This window comes from Oncorhynchus clarkii, chromosome 4, assembly GCF_045791955.1.
Source record: "Oncorhynchus clarkii lewisi isolate Uvic-CL-2024 chromosome 4, UVic_Ocla_1.0, whole genome shotgun sequence".
NCBI classification, from domain to species: domain Eukaryota; kingdom Metazoa; phylum Chordata; class Actinopteri; order Salmoniformes; family Salmonidae; genus Oncorhynchus; species Oncorhynchus clarkii.
Window position 1 is genome coordinate 78,031,372 of NC_092150.1, and position 16,445 is coordinate 78,047,816.

At 42.3% G+C, this 16,445-nt stretch overlaps 1 protein-coding gene across 1 annotated transcript in view; it reads right to left on the reverse strand.

Annotated features, from left to right (window-relative positions):
* Positions 1-16,445, reverse strand: part of LOC139407848 (MAM domain-containing glycosylphosphatidylinositol anchor protein 2-like) — a 338,644-nt gene that overhangs the window by 203,879 nt on the left and 118,320 nt on the right. The window contains exon 3 of the mRNA XM_071151719.1: positions 738-912. Within this exon, the coding sequence (XP_071007820.1) occupies positions 738-912 (175 nt within the window). The remainder of the gene's footprint in view (positions 1-737; positions 913-16,445) is intronic.

The following is a 16,445-nucleotide window of genomic DNA, read 5'->3' on the forward strand; positions in this document are numbered from 1 at the left end:
TTTAAAATTCTGAGTTAACTCGTAGTAACTGGAGTCGTAGTGCAGAGGAACAGCCTGGAGGGGGGTTGTAGCTGTGATGGAAGTGCACTGACGTGTGTCTTCACCACTCATCAATTGATGAGGTGAACAGGACAATCAATGGCCGATCAATAAAAACAATACAGTGTATGGCCATTCAGTTTAATGGATCCCAACAGACATTTCCATTTTATGGGGCCGGGATTGTAACCAGAGTACTTACAGTACATGGATAGACACAACATGACAATAAAGTGCCTTTTTAATTTAATCAACAATCTGGATACACAGAGCATCACCAAAGCACCTCTGGAAAGAAAGCATTTTGGGGCGACAGGTAGCCTAGTGGTTAGAGCGTTGGGACAGTAACCAAAAAGTCGCTAGATCGAATTCCCGAGCTAACAAGGTAAAAAGCTGTCGTTCTACCCCTGAACAAGGCAGTTAACCCACTGTTCCTAGGTCGTCATTGTAAATAAGAATTTGCTCTTAACTGACTTGCCTAGTTAAACAAAGGTTTAATACAAAAATAACAAATGTACTCAGAGGAAAAACCAAACCTTATCGTTGTGTTTGAAATCTAGTTGAAAATGAAAATGAAACAAGAACTGTATACTGACTCGTTACTTTGGATTTGATGCAACATTGAGAAGGTACACTGAGATAACAAGAAAACAATGTTGGCCCAACCACTGTGTCCGACGGTAATTTGCAGGACTTACAGTAGACGTCGACCCGTATGGACTTGATGGCCGGGGAGCCCAAGCCGTTCTCAGCCTTGCAGTAGTAGCGTCCCCCTTGGTGTCTCTGGATCTTGGTGATGTGCAGCGTCTCGTTAAACACACTCGAGTCCTGGAAGCGGTCAGACACACTGCCTGCTGTCTTGGTCCATCGGATCTGGTGGAGGAAATATGGTTGTTTAGAAGACTTAGATGTAGGATCTTAATTTGAGCCAGTTTGCTACAGCAGGAAAATAATCCTGCAGCAACAGAACATTTTTATTATTATGTGGATGATAATTAATGGAGATTTTTGTAGGGGTAAAGGGAAATCAAGTCTGAAATGTAAAAGTGGAAATTACAAACTTCAGAAGCCTTTTAAAAACCTCAACTATATAACACCTCAAATATACTACACGTTTCTGTTAACCTCTTTCAGCCCTGGAAAGGTGAGTCTTTACTCTACCAATTTCATCTTCTCATTACAACCACATCTAATACACTGTCTGACTCTTCCCCTCCTCAAAGAAGATCTGATATCTCTATCTGTTAGAGTAAAACCCTCAATCACAACTTCACTGTCTTTCACTAACTGGTGCAACACCCTTAACCCCTTTAGCAGGGGGTGGTAATGAAAGGGGAACTAGCATTCAGTTCCTTCCTCTGGTCTACAACATGGAGGTGTAATTGACCCTCCATCATCTTTGTCTCTCCCGTTCTCATTAAAGCCTGGACAGGTGGTGCAGGCTGACAGAGACAGAACCACTGAACATGGGAGTTAATTCATCTCTTTTTTTAAGCTACTGCTATATCACCCCAGATATATACTGGGTTAGCTAAGCGACAGCATACCCACACATGTAAGTACTGTATGTATGCACATAAGTGCTCACATACAGACTGATTTTGCCTCCACAGTCAACACAAACAACATATATCTGCTGTCTGTGGGAGCAGAGAGAGAGAGAGAGAGAGAGAGAGAGAGAGAGAGAGAGAGAGAGAGAGAGAGAGAGAGAGAGAGAGAGAGAGCTACGCAGCATAGAGAGAGAGAGAGAGAGAGAGAGAGAGAGCTACGCAGCATATCATTATCACCGCCGTTTTGTTAGTGTGTTTGTTAGTGTGAAATCAAATGTTATTTGTCACACGCGCCGAATACAACAAATGTAGACTTTACTTTGAAATGCTTATTTACGAGGTCTTTCCTAACAATTCAGAAATAAAAAGTACAAAAAAACATATTTTTCCTAGAATAGGAAATAGTAACACAATAACGAGGCTACAGTGTATGTGTGTGATGCATCAGAGTGGGGTTCAAACCCTAACATTCCATCTGTTGTCCAAGCTAGAGGCCAAAGTCAGATTCAGAGAGAACACACTTCAGATGTATGTAGCCATGGAGTTTATTATTAGCCTGACAACAGTCCTTCTCTGGCCTCAGGCTGTTGTTCACAGTGGGGGAAGAACAAACTAACTAGCCACGGTCTTTGTATGTCAGATAAACTAGCCTTAGTTTATATGTCACATTAAAAGGGAACTAAAACTCAGAGATCCTACCCGCACGCGTTAAGCAAAAGTTCAACAACATGAACTCTCCCCAGAAGTTATTAAATAAGTTATGAGGATAAATTAGATTGTTCTCTGAATTCTCATTCCACCATCCTTTCTCCTTCCTCTCCTTTACTTCTCCTCCAGATACAGTACCATCATAAATACTAAGAGAGACAGTGAGAGAGTGAGAAAAAAAGTGAGAGAGAGAAAGACGGAGATATAGACTGAGACAGAGAGAGAGCTGGCTTCAGCACAATTCAGTATTCTACCAGCTTATATTCTCCCATTTATTTCCTCTCCTCTGCCTTTTGTGTAAAGAGCTTTTGAGTTCCAGCAAAGCACCAATATCAGTGTATTGTTCGAGGGCCACTAAGAAGTGAGTATTCAAATAGCATCCATGGTTTTCAAAGGGAAAGTGGTACTGTTTGTTTCACATGACGGTATACCACATCATCTGACTTACTGAGAAGCTTTGAAAGTCTTTCCGGGAGCCCCACAGCCATTTTGCTCTACACTCTTTCTTTTAAACTTCCTTTGTGTGGGTGCTAGTGTATGTCTGTCTGCCTGGGAGCTAGTGTATGTCTGTCTGCCTGGGAACTAGTGTATGTCTGTCTGTCTGGGAGCTAGTGTATGTATATCTGTCTGGGAGCTAGGGTATGTATGTCTGTCTGCCTGGGAGCTAGTGTATGTCTGTCTGCCTGGGAGCTAGTGTATGTCTGTCCGTCTGGGAGCTAGTGTATGTATATCTGTCTGGGAGCTAGTGTATGTCTGTCTGTCTGGAAGCTAGTGTATGTCTGTCTGCCTGGGAGCTAGGGTATGACTGTCTGTCTGGGTGCTAGGGTATGTCTGTCTGTCTGGGTGCTAGGGTATGTCTGTCTGTCTGGGAGCTAGGATATGTCTGTCTGTCTGGGAGCTAGGGTATGTCTATCTGTCTGGGAGCTAGTGTATGTCTGTCTTTCTGGGAGCTAGTGTATGTCTGTCTGCCTGGGAGCTAGGGTAGGTCTGTCTGCCTGGGTGCTAGGGTATGTCTGTCTGGGAGCTAGGGTATGTCTGTCTGGGAGCTAGGGTATGTCTGTCTGGGTGCTAGGGTATGTCTGCCTGGGTGCTAGGGTATGTCTGTCTGTCTGGGAGCTAGGGCATGTCTGTCTGTCTGGGAGCTAGGGTATGTCTGTCTACCTGGGTGCTAGGGCATGTCTGTCTGTCTGGGAGCTAGGGTATGTCTGTCTGCCTGGGTGCTAGGGTATGTCTGTCTGTCTGGGAGCTAGGGTATGTCTGTCTGCCTGGGTGCTAGGGTATGTCTGTCTGTCTGGGTGCTAGGGTATGTCTGTCTGTCTGGGAGCTAGGGTATGTCTTTCTGTGTATATCCACCAGGGCATTGTGAGAGTAAGCCTGGGAGTACAGTTTGACCCTCTCTTCTCTTCTTGATCTAAGACAATCATTGAAGATCTGAGAGGAATGACTGTGTATTTATCTTTATTATAATACATGTAGCTCAATCCAAGCTGAGTTTCAATTCAGCTGATACCCGTGTAGCTCTTTCTAATAATGTAGAGGGCAGTGACTAAGGGTTAAGGGCTGAGGATAGACTTATACAGGCTGAAAGTTATGGCCACACTTCCTAATGTCACAATTTAACACTTTAATTTTAGGGCATATTATCTCCCACGCTGCAACGCTGTACCTGCCCCCCTCTCTGTCCTACCATCTTTGAGCTCTCAAGGTTTCCGAAGGATATGGTCTCTAAAAAGCCAAGTGTGGCCAACTGTGGTGTAAAGTACTTAAGTTAAAATATTGTAAAGGAAGTCGTTTTTGGGGGTATCTGTGCTTTACTATTCACAACTTTTACTTTTACTCCACTAACATAAAGATGTTTAACCCCATTTTCTCAGTATCCAATTGGTAATTACAGTCTTGTCTCATTACTGCAACTCCCAACTCAGGAGAGACGAGCTCTGCATCCTCTGAAGCACAACCCAAACACAGCTTCTTGACACAGAAGCACCAATGAGTTGGAAAAAACACTGTACACCTGGCGACAGTGTCAGTGTGCACTGTACCTGGCCCACCACAGGAGTCGCTAGTGCACGATGGGATAAGGACATCCCTGCCAGCCTAGCCCGGATGAGGCTGGACCAATTGTGCTACGCCCCATGGGTCTCCTGGTCGTGGCCGGCTGCGACAGAGCCTGGACTCGAACCCAGAATCTCGAGCTTGCACTGCAGTGCCACTCGTGAGGCCCCATAAAGATGTACTTTTTACTCCCATACATTTTCCCTGACACCAAAAAGTACTCGTTAGATTTAGAATTCTCAGGCAGGACAGAAGTATTGTCCAATTCATGCACCTTCATCCACATTCCCACTGCCTCTGATCTGACGGACTATACACAAACACTGCATTTCTAAATTATGTTTGAGTGTTGAAGTGTGCCCGTCTGTCCGTACATTTTAAAAACAAGAAAATTATACTGTCTGGTTTGCTTAATATAAGGAATTGACGTATAGCATTTACTTTTACTCAAGTATGACAATCGAGTACTTTTTTCACTACTGTACTTTCAGTAAGTACATTTAAAACCAGAAACTTTTAAACTTTTAGCATTTTATTGGGTAACTTTTGCTTTTACTTGAGGCATTTTCTATTAAGGTATCTTTACTTTTACTTGAGTACCTTTTCCACCACTGGTGGCCAAGTATGACAATTGAGTACCTTTTCCACCACTGGTGGCCAAGTATGACAATTGAGTACCTTTTCCACCACTGGTGGCCAAGTATGACAATAGAATGGCAAGAGAAAAACAGACATGGGTACATATCACAGACTGACTGATTTTCAATGTCTTTTCAACCCCAAATACTTATTTTCAATGTCTTTTGCTCATAGGGAATACTGTTCATTTCAACTAAGATTGAAAGGTCTGAATCACAGAATTAACAGGTACCAAATCATAAACAACAGAAGACGAATATCCAACCATCCATCCAACCATCAAACAATCCAGCCAACCATCCATCCATCCAACCAACCATTTAACTATCCAACTATCCAACCAGCCAACTATCCAACCATCCAACCACACAACCATCCAAGTGGCTGTACCATAGCCCAGGGAGAATGGGGGTGTCTAGGATCACACTCCACACTCCAGGCCACAACTAACCCCTGGATAAACTACAATATCTTTAGCTATATCCTCCCATGATTATACAATACTGGGGGCAGCTATACCCAATCTTCCCACTCCAGGGAACCAACTACAGTATCTACAGTAACTATATTATTCTACAGCCTTTGGCCCCCTGGCATAGATGCTAGCCTGCTAGACCCTAGCCTGCTTACCACTCATGGCTGTATGCGGCTAAATTAAACCACCTGACCCTCTTACCCACCTGTCTGAACTTGACCCAGCAGATAATTGAAACAAAAATGGGCGGTGTTGGGTGTTTACTCTGTGGTGTAGCTGGCGTGATGGTGCGTTTGTGTTTGAGTGTGTGTGTGTGTGTGTGTGTGTGTGTGTGTGTGTGTGTGTGTGTGTGTGTGTGTGTGTGCTCAGTGGTGTTGCTGGCATAGTCAGACTGTGTCCTCAGACACAGTGTGAGCGTACAGACTGGAGGCAGGCCAGAGTCCAGCTCAGAAGTTACCTCAGGGGAGAGAGAAAGATGGCTCTATCATGGGAATTACATCTCATAGTGGCTGTCACTCCATCCATTATTTCACAGGTGCTGAGTGAAACCAGTCCAATCTAATGCCTGTCTCTGTCAGATTGTAATGTTTTGGTGAACCCAAAAAAGTGATTGTGATGAATCCTTTTACACACTTATAATATGGTGAATGCCAATTGATAAACAATTTAACATTGACTTAACTCTTCAACATAACTTAGATTCCAGTCGGTCTAGTTACTATGTACATTTTGCTTGGCTACCCAGACTCATTGCTCCAGCCAAACGCCCATGAACGTTTCTTCTCCGACCCCTCTAGAATGCGAACACATTCGAACCATCCGATTGGTCCCAGAAATTAATGGGCATGGCCAGAGCCAGAATACACGTGGGTGAACTAGTACAGCGTTTTCGAAGTACATAATTAGATTTGATACTCTGATTGGTTAGAGACGATCCAATCACTGATGACTTTCACCACAAACGACGTCACCACAAACGACTTTCAATGATGGAAGATTCAGACTGAGATGTAGTGAACGATAGAGCAGTGGAAGAATTCAGTGTGAGTAGTTGGCCAAATGTACATTGCTGCCGAATTGAATGTTGCTTATAATGAATAGGCTTATAATTGCATCTCTTTGGAGTACATTGGCTACTTCCAGGCTTTGTTTCTAATAGCAAGACCTTATAAAGGGCAAGGCCTTGCAACTAATGCTCAGAGGGTTGATCCTCTATGAACAGATACACATTGTTCTTCTGCATTATCACTGTTCACCTACTTAGTGCATAATATGTGAATGTAAGAATGAAAGCTTCTGTACGTGTGAGAGCCAGTAAAGTGCATGTCTGCATCCCAAATAAACGTGATTCCCTACATAGTGCAGGGTCCCAGGGCCCAATTGGCCCTGGTCAAAAGTAGTGCACTAGAAAGTGAATAGGGTGCTGTTTGGGACGTAGCCATGTTGTGCCCTCTTCATAATAAAAGCCAACATGCTGTATGGAACAGAATGTCACCAAGGAGAATGTTATATTTATCTTCCAATCTAACATTCCTTTTAGTGTGTGTGTGTGTGTAGGATTTTATTATTAGACTGTCTCTAGTTTCCTGATGCGGGGGGCGGACGCGGGATGGAGAACCTCACGCTGTGAGAAAGTGGACATCTGGTTGGACGAGAGCCACAGTCTCCATCAGTGGGGGGTCTGAGGGGGATGTGGGTCATTTAAAGAGCGTTGCATGTTTATAGACCTGAAAATAATGAAATGCTGGTAAAATTGGTAACAATGGCCCTGTTTAGGTCACAGTTGGCTTGCTCACTTTGTGCGGCGCTGGTGCTATAACTGTCTCTCACACGTCTCAGTCAGGGTACTACCAAGGGAGCTGCTTGTTCTTACTTAGGGAGAAGGACAAGCCCACTGGGCACACACATGTTGAATCAATGTTGTTTCCACATCATTTCAATAAAATTTGTTGTATAAACGTGGAATAGACATTTATTTGTGCCCAGCGGGAGGTATGTCGTGTAATGGGGATGTCTTTAGGTGTATGCAAATGATAAAATAGTACAGGGATTGTGACATGACTTTATAGAGATTAACTTCACAATGACAATGACTCCAATGTCATGTGAGGTTAATATGGATCAGTGGCTTGGTGGATATTGTTAGCAACACCAAAGTTGTGGGTTCAACTCCACATATACATTTATATTGTATGTGTGTTAACTAAGTTGCTTTTTATAACACTGCCAACTTTAAGAAGAATATAAGAATACTTTCCTTTCAGATAGCAGACATTCTTTGTTTTGTTTTCAATCCCACCCATGCACCATTGGTCATTTCAAAAATGTCATGACAAGTGTTCCCCTTCCTCCTAATCAAAACTTTATCTTTCTTCTCTTTCTTTTCTATATACTGTAACCTTGCTCCTCTCTTGGGGGAGGAAATAGTTAAGTCAAATTAGCATGCAGTAGAACAAACAAACTTTGAAAAGAGGAAAAAAGGAGGAAAAAACATGCAGAGGCTAAGACTATGAACTCGCTTGGAAGATTTAATTCCATTGAAAAGATGAAGGGTTATTATTCAAATCAAATCAAATCAAATCAAAATCTTTGATTTGATTTGATTTGGGTTATTATTCACTTACAACTCTATACTTGATAAGAGCGAACACACCTTATGTTTTCCCAACAGGCTAAGACTATGAACTCGCTTGGAAGATTTAATTCCAATGAAAAGATGAAGGGTTATTATTCAAATCAAATCAAATCAAATCAAAATCTTTGATTTGATTTGATTTGGGTTATTATTCACTTACAACTCTATACTTGATAAGAGCGAACACACCTTATGTTTTCCCAACAGCCTCAGGACTAGCACACCAGCACCAACTACCCCCAAATAACCCCCTCTTCTTCCTATCTACTCTTTAGTCCCTACAACCCCCCCCCTAACCCTTCGTACCCCCCTCTACCACCTCAGAACCACCTGAGACCCAGGCTGCTCCATCTCTAAGCCCAGAGTGACGGCCCTGTTCCTCCCCTGCCATGGGATCTGACTGGGGCTCATAATGACTCACTTTCAAAGGAAATCCTGACTCCTGCTATTGCCATGTAGCCCTTTGATCTCTCTCTCTCTCTCCCCATCTTTCTCTCTCTCACTCTCTGTCGTTATCCTTCTCTATCGCTCTCCCTCCTCTCTCTCTCTCCCCATCTTTCTCTCTCTCCCTCTCTGTCGTTATCCTTCTCTATCGCTCTCCCTCCTTCTCTCTCTCTCTCTCTCTCACTTTTATCACACATTTTAATGAACAGGATAGAGGATAGAAGTCAAGGCAGGGGAAATAACAAGTTGTCACTACGGATGAGAGCAGAAGATGAATCGCGAGTCGGAGTGTTTCACTAATTTAAGTGGCCCTCACCTTTTCAATGGGAATTAAAAAATCAATAGCCTTCTCTGCATCTGAATCAACAGGACAGGACGTGTACAAATGAATGCTAAATATATCGATCAAAGGGGAATTAAATATTAATTAATGTAAATGGCGGACAATCCCGTCCCTAGATATTTCTGAGTCCCATTTAATTTGTCTAATCGAGCAAATTGGATACAATGTTGGACACATGTACTACTTACCAGAAAAAGGTAATACATTATTGTCAAGTCTTAGCCGCACCGTTGCAGAGCTGACAGGATGTTCTGTTTTACATGATAGAGAATAATGTCTGTTCTACATCAATTTATGTCCGAATGTTCTGTAATATAATATCATCTGAACTATCCCCTTGAAGACTCATCGTGGGTGGGAATAAGCATTTGATTGAAACTGTCAAGAACCAATCAAAAGTACTTTGCCCTGGGGGCTCAACACTTTAATTGGTTGGAATCCCAGAGCTTAATTAAACGCAGAGCATGGATGAAAAGATCCTTGTTAAGATGCTGAGGACCCACTCTGCTCCCTCCTCCTGCATTCACAACACACATCAACATGCTTCCTGTCTTTATTTATTAATTTATTTACTTGCCTTGTGATGTTGACTAGGCAGATGTGGTTTCTGTTTTGTCTTCACAATTCTCATTAGATCTGCCAGCTTTTAATTATGAATATGCAGGTGCACAGTACAATACGGAGCAGCAATAATTGGGGGATTACATTTATAAGCCGGTTCAGTGGGGAGACGCGTGGAGTGAGAGCTCTGTGGTGCTGATACAGAATCTAATACAGCCCAGACCTAGCTAAGCATATGTAAGGGATAATCAGAGGGGCTATGAGCTCTATGGAAAATAATGAACGATGTGGAAGGTGTGTTCCACAATCAGTTACCGGAGTGAAACTGACCTTCCACGGAGTTGCATTATTTTCCAGAGAACGTGTGATTATAAATGTGATTTGATTTGATTTGATTCATGACACGGGTCAAATTCCATGTGACCATTTAGTCACAGTTATTAGGCTTCTCCAAACTCTGATACTGCTGATGGTCATTAGTAGCCTACTGAACTTGCTAACTGCCTGGTACTCAGCCCTCTATTGTCCCTCTAATCACTCTCAAATCAAACACTTCATGAGAGCCTGTGAGCAAAATGTATATAGGCTATGCAATTGTGTGAGAAAACAGAGTTTTGATGGCCTCTATTAAAAAGGGGAGTATCCCATCAGCTTTCTGTAGACTAGGCCTACTACACTTGAAGTCAGAAGTTTACATACACCTTAGCCAAATAAATTTAAACTCAGTTTTTCTCAATTCCTGACATTTAATCCTAGTAAACATTCCCTGTCATAGGTCAGTTAGGATCACCACTTTATTTTAAGAATATGAAATGTCAGAATAAGTAGTAGAGAGAATGATTTATTTAATATTTGATTTCTTTCATCACATTCCCAGTGGTCATAAGTTTACATACACTCAATTCGAATTTGGTTGCATTGCCTTTAAATAGTTTAACTTGGGTCAAACGTTTCGGGAAGCCTTCCACAAATAAGTTGGGTGAATTTTGGCCCATTCCTCCTGATAGAGCTGGAGTTACTGAGTCATGTTTGTAGGCCTCCTTGCTCGCACAAGCTTTTTCGGTTCTATCCACAACTTTTCTATAGGATTGAGGTCAGGGCTTTGTGATGGCCACTCCAAAACCTTGACTTTGTTGTCCTTAAGCCATTTTGCCACAACTTTGGAACTATGCTTGGGGTCATTGTCAATTTGGAAGACCCATTTGCGACCAAGCTTTAACTTCAAGACTGCTGTCTTGAGATGTTGCTTCAATATACTGTATCCACATAATTTTCCTACTTCATGATGCCATCTATTTTGTGAAGTGCACCAGTCCCTCCAGCTGCAAAGCACCCCTACAACATGATGCTGCCACACCCGTGCTTCACGGTTGGGATGGTGTTCTTCGGCTTGCAAGCCTCTCCATTTTTCCTCCAAACATAACAATGGTCATTATGGCCAAACAGTTATATTTTTGTTTCATCAGACCAGAGGACATTTCTCCAAAAAGTATGATCTTTGTCCCCATGTGCAGTTGCAAACCATAGTCTGGCTTTTTTATGGCGGTTTTGGAGCATTGACGTCTTCCTTGCTGAACGGCTTTCAGGATATGTCGATATAGGACTCGCTTTACTGTGATACTTTCTTACTTTTTTATATACTATAGATACTTTTATACCTGTTTCCTCCAGCATCTTCACAAGGTCCTTTGCTGTTGTTCTGGGATTGATTTTCACTTTTCGCACCAAAGTACATTCATCTCTAGGAGACAGAATGCGTCTCCTTCCTGAGCGGTATGACGGCTACGTGGTCCTGTCATGCACAAAGTAAATGTCCTAACCGACTTACCAAAACCATAGTTTGTTAACAAGAAACGCGTAAAGTGGTTGAAAAACAAGTTTTAATGACTCCAACCTAAGTGTATGTAAACTTCCGATTTCAACTGTATATTTATTTATAAACCTTTCTAATATTAAGCACATTGAGTACAGGAGTACCTGGTTGGCATGAAAATTAACCACGGGAAAAGTGTTCTTGTCACAAACTCCCTCTCCGGCGCTCTAGGTCACCATGCTGCTCATTATTACACACACCTGTCACCATCGTTACGCGCACCAGCGCTTCATCAGACTCACCTGGACTTCATAACCTTTCTGATTACCTTCCCTATATCTGTCACTCCCTTTGGTTCCTTCTCCAGGCGTTATTGTTTCTGTTTTGTGTCTGTACGCTGCTCATGTTACTTGTTTTGTCTGTGTTAGTTTATTTATTAAATTATTCACTCCCTCTACTTGCTTCCCGACTTCCATGGTACACGTTACAGAATAACGCCTCAACAAAGGCGTGTTAATAGGTGACGTCGGGTCCGGGTGCCGCTGCCGGCGAACCGAGCATGCATCAGCCGGTTCATCAGACTTCCATGCCTCAGCCATAACGTCAGGTTCACAAGACTCGGTTGGCCTGTTGCCGAGTCTATCGAGGATGCCTCAGCTAGCTCGTCAGGCTTCCATGCCTCAGCCGGCTCATCAGGTTCCCGCACCTCAGCCGACTCGTCAGGTTCCCGCGCCTCAGTAGAGGCGACCGGTCCACTCCTGGTCCCCGGGATCATCCCTTTGGTCGGTGTCCTGCGGCTGGAGCCGCATGTCAGAAAGGGGGTACTGTCACGTACACTTCGTCTCCAGCGCTCTAGGTCAACAGGCTGCTCATTATTACGCACACCTGTCACCATCGTTATGTGCACCTGTGCCTCATCAGACTCACCTGGACTTCATCACCTTCCTGATTACCTTCTCTCTATCTGTCACACCCTTTGGTTCCTTCCCCAGGAGTTATTGTTTCTGTTTCTTGTCATGGTTTTCACAGAAGGACAAGTTGACCAATATAATTGATAAACTTTTGCACTATGGGGGATGGTAGATTGACATAGGCTAGTGATTTTGCTGATTGTTAGGTCCACTCATCTTGTTGGCTGATAAAAGTAGACTAAATGTGGACAGTTCTAACATCTTCAATATGCACCTTAGAATTTGGTAAGAGGATTGCGCGCAGTTGCATCCCTGACGTGTCTGTCTTCATTCACTTGTAGCCTACTTCTTAGCTGAAATGTCTGTGAGAAGGACCCAATCACGTGACAGGAATTGGCTAATAAGAATGTAGATATCTGACAGAGCCATGTGAGTGAGAGCTGCTTCACAGCATGGCAGCTGGGAGAAAGGAATTATAATTATTATATTCAGCCCAAGGGCACAACGGCCAATTTGGCCGCAATAGGCATGGATTTTTTTGAGTTGCATTGCGGCCACACAAGGGGGATGTTGCCGGGAAATTTGAGGCCTGGTGAGAACATTATCAAGTGCTTGTCAAATTGTGAATGAAAGACTGATGAAGTGTGTGCAGCTTGCACATGAAACAAATCAAAGCTCATGCCTTTCATGGGACTCTGATTATTTGAAAAAAGTCGCATCATGCAGCCCTAGAATGTACAAAAAATCCAAACATATAGCCCAATGCTTGTATCACAACTAAAGTTGCATAAAAAATCTAAATTAAGCTTATAGGAGGACCAGTTTCTTTGTTAACCGCTCAACACAGAATAGCCTCATGTTTGCACTTCCTTAGAAATTTTGGGGAAAAAATATCCTTTCTATTTTATTAAGTTTGATCAATTGTATTCTTAATACTATAAAACAAATATTGTCTGCTTAATGAACTAGTGTAGCCCACAGCCATATGACCTAACATAAGGACAACTAAGAGTATATGCTATTCTGTTCTTCTTAAAACTACATTTTCTTCATATCATGTTTCTTTAGACCTGTCTAAAATAAATAATGGATTTATTGTGATGGTGTAGGCTATATTACATGGATTTATTAGACTTTTTAAAATGTAGATGTTCCAAAGTTCTGCATCATTGGCTTGTGGGCTATGTGTGGAATCCAGGATAAGCTAAACGTCCTTATGTTAATTAACGGTCAATTACCGTGAGACCGGCAGTTATATCCTTGACAATCACCGGCTGACATTTCATGACCGCCACAGCCCTACCCTAACCATCGATTTTTGAATTTTTGATGCTACCTGACTGTTTAGCTTTCCTTTTGGTGATTATTAGAGAGTTGACACAGTCAAGAAACTCTATGAATGTAGGTCCATTATCATGTATGTACAGTTTAAATTTGGCTTTAGTTATTTGAAAGTATATTGAATTGGTCAATATTTCAATATACTCAAACCACCTACGGGCCGGATTGGACCCCCTCACGTGCCAGGTGAGGGGGTCTTATGTTTGACGTCCCTGGGCTAGACTCTGGAGGGTTGGGGCTAGGGGTTGTTTCTGGACAGGCTATGGGTATTATGGTAGCTCAGTCACTCACTCATTCATTAACCACTCTCACTCACTCACTCACTCAGTCACTCACTCACTCAGTCACTCACTCACTCACTCACTCACTCACTCACTCACTCACTCACTCACTCACTCACTCTTGTACTGTCTAAAAATGTTAATAGCTGTCAAACACTTGCTTCCTCTGTCCTTGGGAAAATCTCAATTGCATTTCCTTGATTCGTCTCCTCTACCCCATTGGTCTGATCCAATGGGTTTTGAGAAAGAGGCGAGAATATGAGGATTCAAGGAATTGGAATTGAGATTATCCCCTAGTTTCCTCCATTCCTCACCTTCCTCTCAAAGCACATTGGGGTAGAGGAGTGAAGGCTTTTCCCCTCGGGATCCAATGCACTTTCAAAGAGAGGCAAGGAGTGGAGGAAAAAAAGACAGAGGAAGCAAGTATTTGACAGCTAGTTGTTTATCTATTCCATTCTTCAGGAATGTTTAGCATGGCTATAAATGATATAAAGTTGGCTAAAGCACAAACAGACCTGAATACTAGGCATAACAAAGAAATATGCGGTGTCCAATTTTCATGTGACATTTTCAATGACATGTAAATGTTTTGTTGTTGCTAGGTGGAGTTATGGTGTCATTATGCCTATTTAGAGACTTTTATTCCTGTAACTACACATGTGAAGTTGCAAAAAATCATACTCTAATGTACAGTGCATTCGGAAAGTATTCAGACCCCTTGACTTTTTTCACAATTTGTTACGTTGCAGCCTTAAAATCTATTAAATATTTTTTCCCTCATAAATCTACAAACAATACCCCATAACAACAGAGTGAAAACATGTTTTTTGTAATTTTAGCTAGGTATTCAGACTCTTTGTTATGAGACTTGAAATTGAGCTCTGGTGCATCCTGTTTCCATTGATCATCCTTGAGATGTTTCTACAATTTGATTGGAGTCCACCTGTGGTAAATTCAATTGATTGCACATGATTTGGAAAGGCAGTATTCACCCTCCCTTGGCGTTTTTCCTATTTTGTTGCATTACAACCTGTAATTTAAATAGATTTTTATTTGGATTTCATTTAATGGATAAACACAAAATAGTCCAAATTGGTGAAGTGAAATTTTAAAAATAACTAAAAAAAATATATATATAAAAAAAATAAAAGTGGTGTGTGCATATGTGTTCACCCCTAAAACCCCTAAATAAGATCTGGTGCAACCAATTACCTTCAGAAGTCACATAATTAGTTAAATAAAGTCCACCTGTGTGCAATCTAAGTGTCACATGATCTCAGTATATATACACCTGTTCTGAAAGGCCCCAGAGTCTCCAACACCACTAAATGAGCGCCACCACCAAGCAAACGGCACCAGGAAGACCACTGAGCTCTCTAAACAGCTCAGGGACAAAGGTGTGGAGAAGTACTGATCAGGGTTGGGTTGTAAAAAATATCTGAACCTTTGAACATCCCACGGAGCACAATTAAATACATTATTAAAAATTGGAAAGAATATGGCACCACAACAAACCTGCAACAAACCTGTCAAGAGAGGGCGGCCGCCCACCAAAACTCACAGACCAGACAAGGGGGGAATTAATCAGAAAGGCAACAAAGAGACTAAAGATAACCCTGAATGAGCTGCAAAGCTCCAAGGCGGGATTGGAGTATCTGTCCATAGGACCACTTTAAGCCGTACACTCCACAGAGTTGGGTACTTATTTTTTTATTTTACCTTTATTTAACAAGGCAAGCCAGAAAAGAACACATTCTTATTTTCAATGATGACCTAGGAACAGCAGGTTAACTGTCTTGTTCAGGGGCAGAAAGACAGATTTTACCTTGTCATCTCAGGGATTCAAACTTGCAACCTTTCGGTTACTAGTCCAACGCTCTAACAACTAGGCTACCTGCCGCCCCTGCCGGGTTTACGGAAGAGTGGCCAGAAAAAAGCCACTGCTTAAAGATAAAAATAAGCAAACACATTTTGGTGTTCGCCAAAAGGCATGTGGAAGACTCTCCAAACATATGGAAGAAGGTACTCTGGTCAAAGGAGACTAAAATTGAGCTTTTTGTCATCATCAAAACGCTATGTCTGGCGCAATTCCAACACCTCTCATCACCCCAAGCATGGTGGTGGCAGCATCATGCTGTGGGGATGTTTTTCATTGGCAGGGCCTGGGAAACTGGTCAGAATTGAAGGAATGATGGATGGCACTAAATACAAGGCAATTCTTGAGGGAAACCTGTTTCAGTCTTCCAGAGATTTGAGACGGGGACAGAGGTTCAACCTTCCAGCTGAACAATGACCCTAAGCATACTGCTAAAGCAACAACAAGTGGTTTAAAGGGAAATATTTAAATGTCTTGGAATGGCCTAGTCAAAGCCCAGACCTCAATCCAATTGAGAATCTGTGGTTTGACTTAAAGATTGCTGTACACCAGGGGAACCCATCCAACTTGAAGGAGCTGGAGCAGTTGTGCCTTGAAGAATGGGCAAAAATCCCAGTATTTAGATGTGCCAAGCTTATAGAGACATAACCCAAGAGATTTGCAGCTGCAATTGCTACAAAAGGTAGCTCTACAAAGTATTAACTTTGGGGGGGTGAATAGTTATGGGCATTCAAGTTCTGTTTTTTTGTCTTATTCTTGTTTGTTTCACAACAA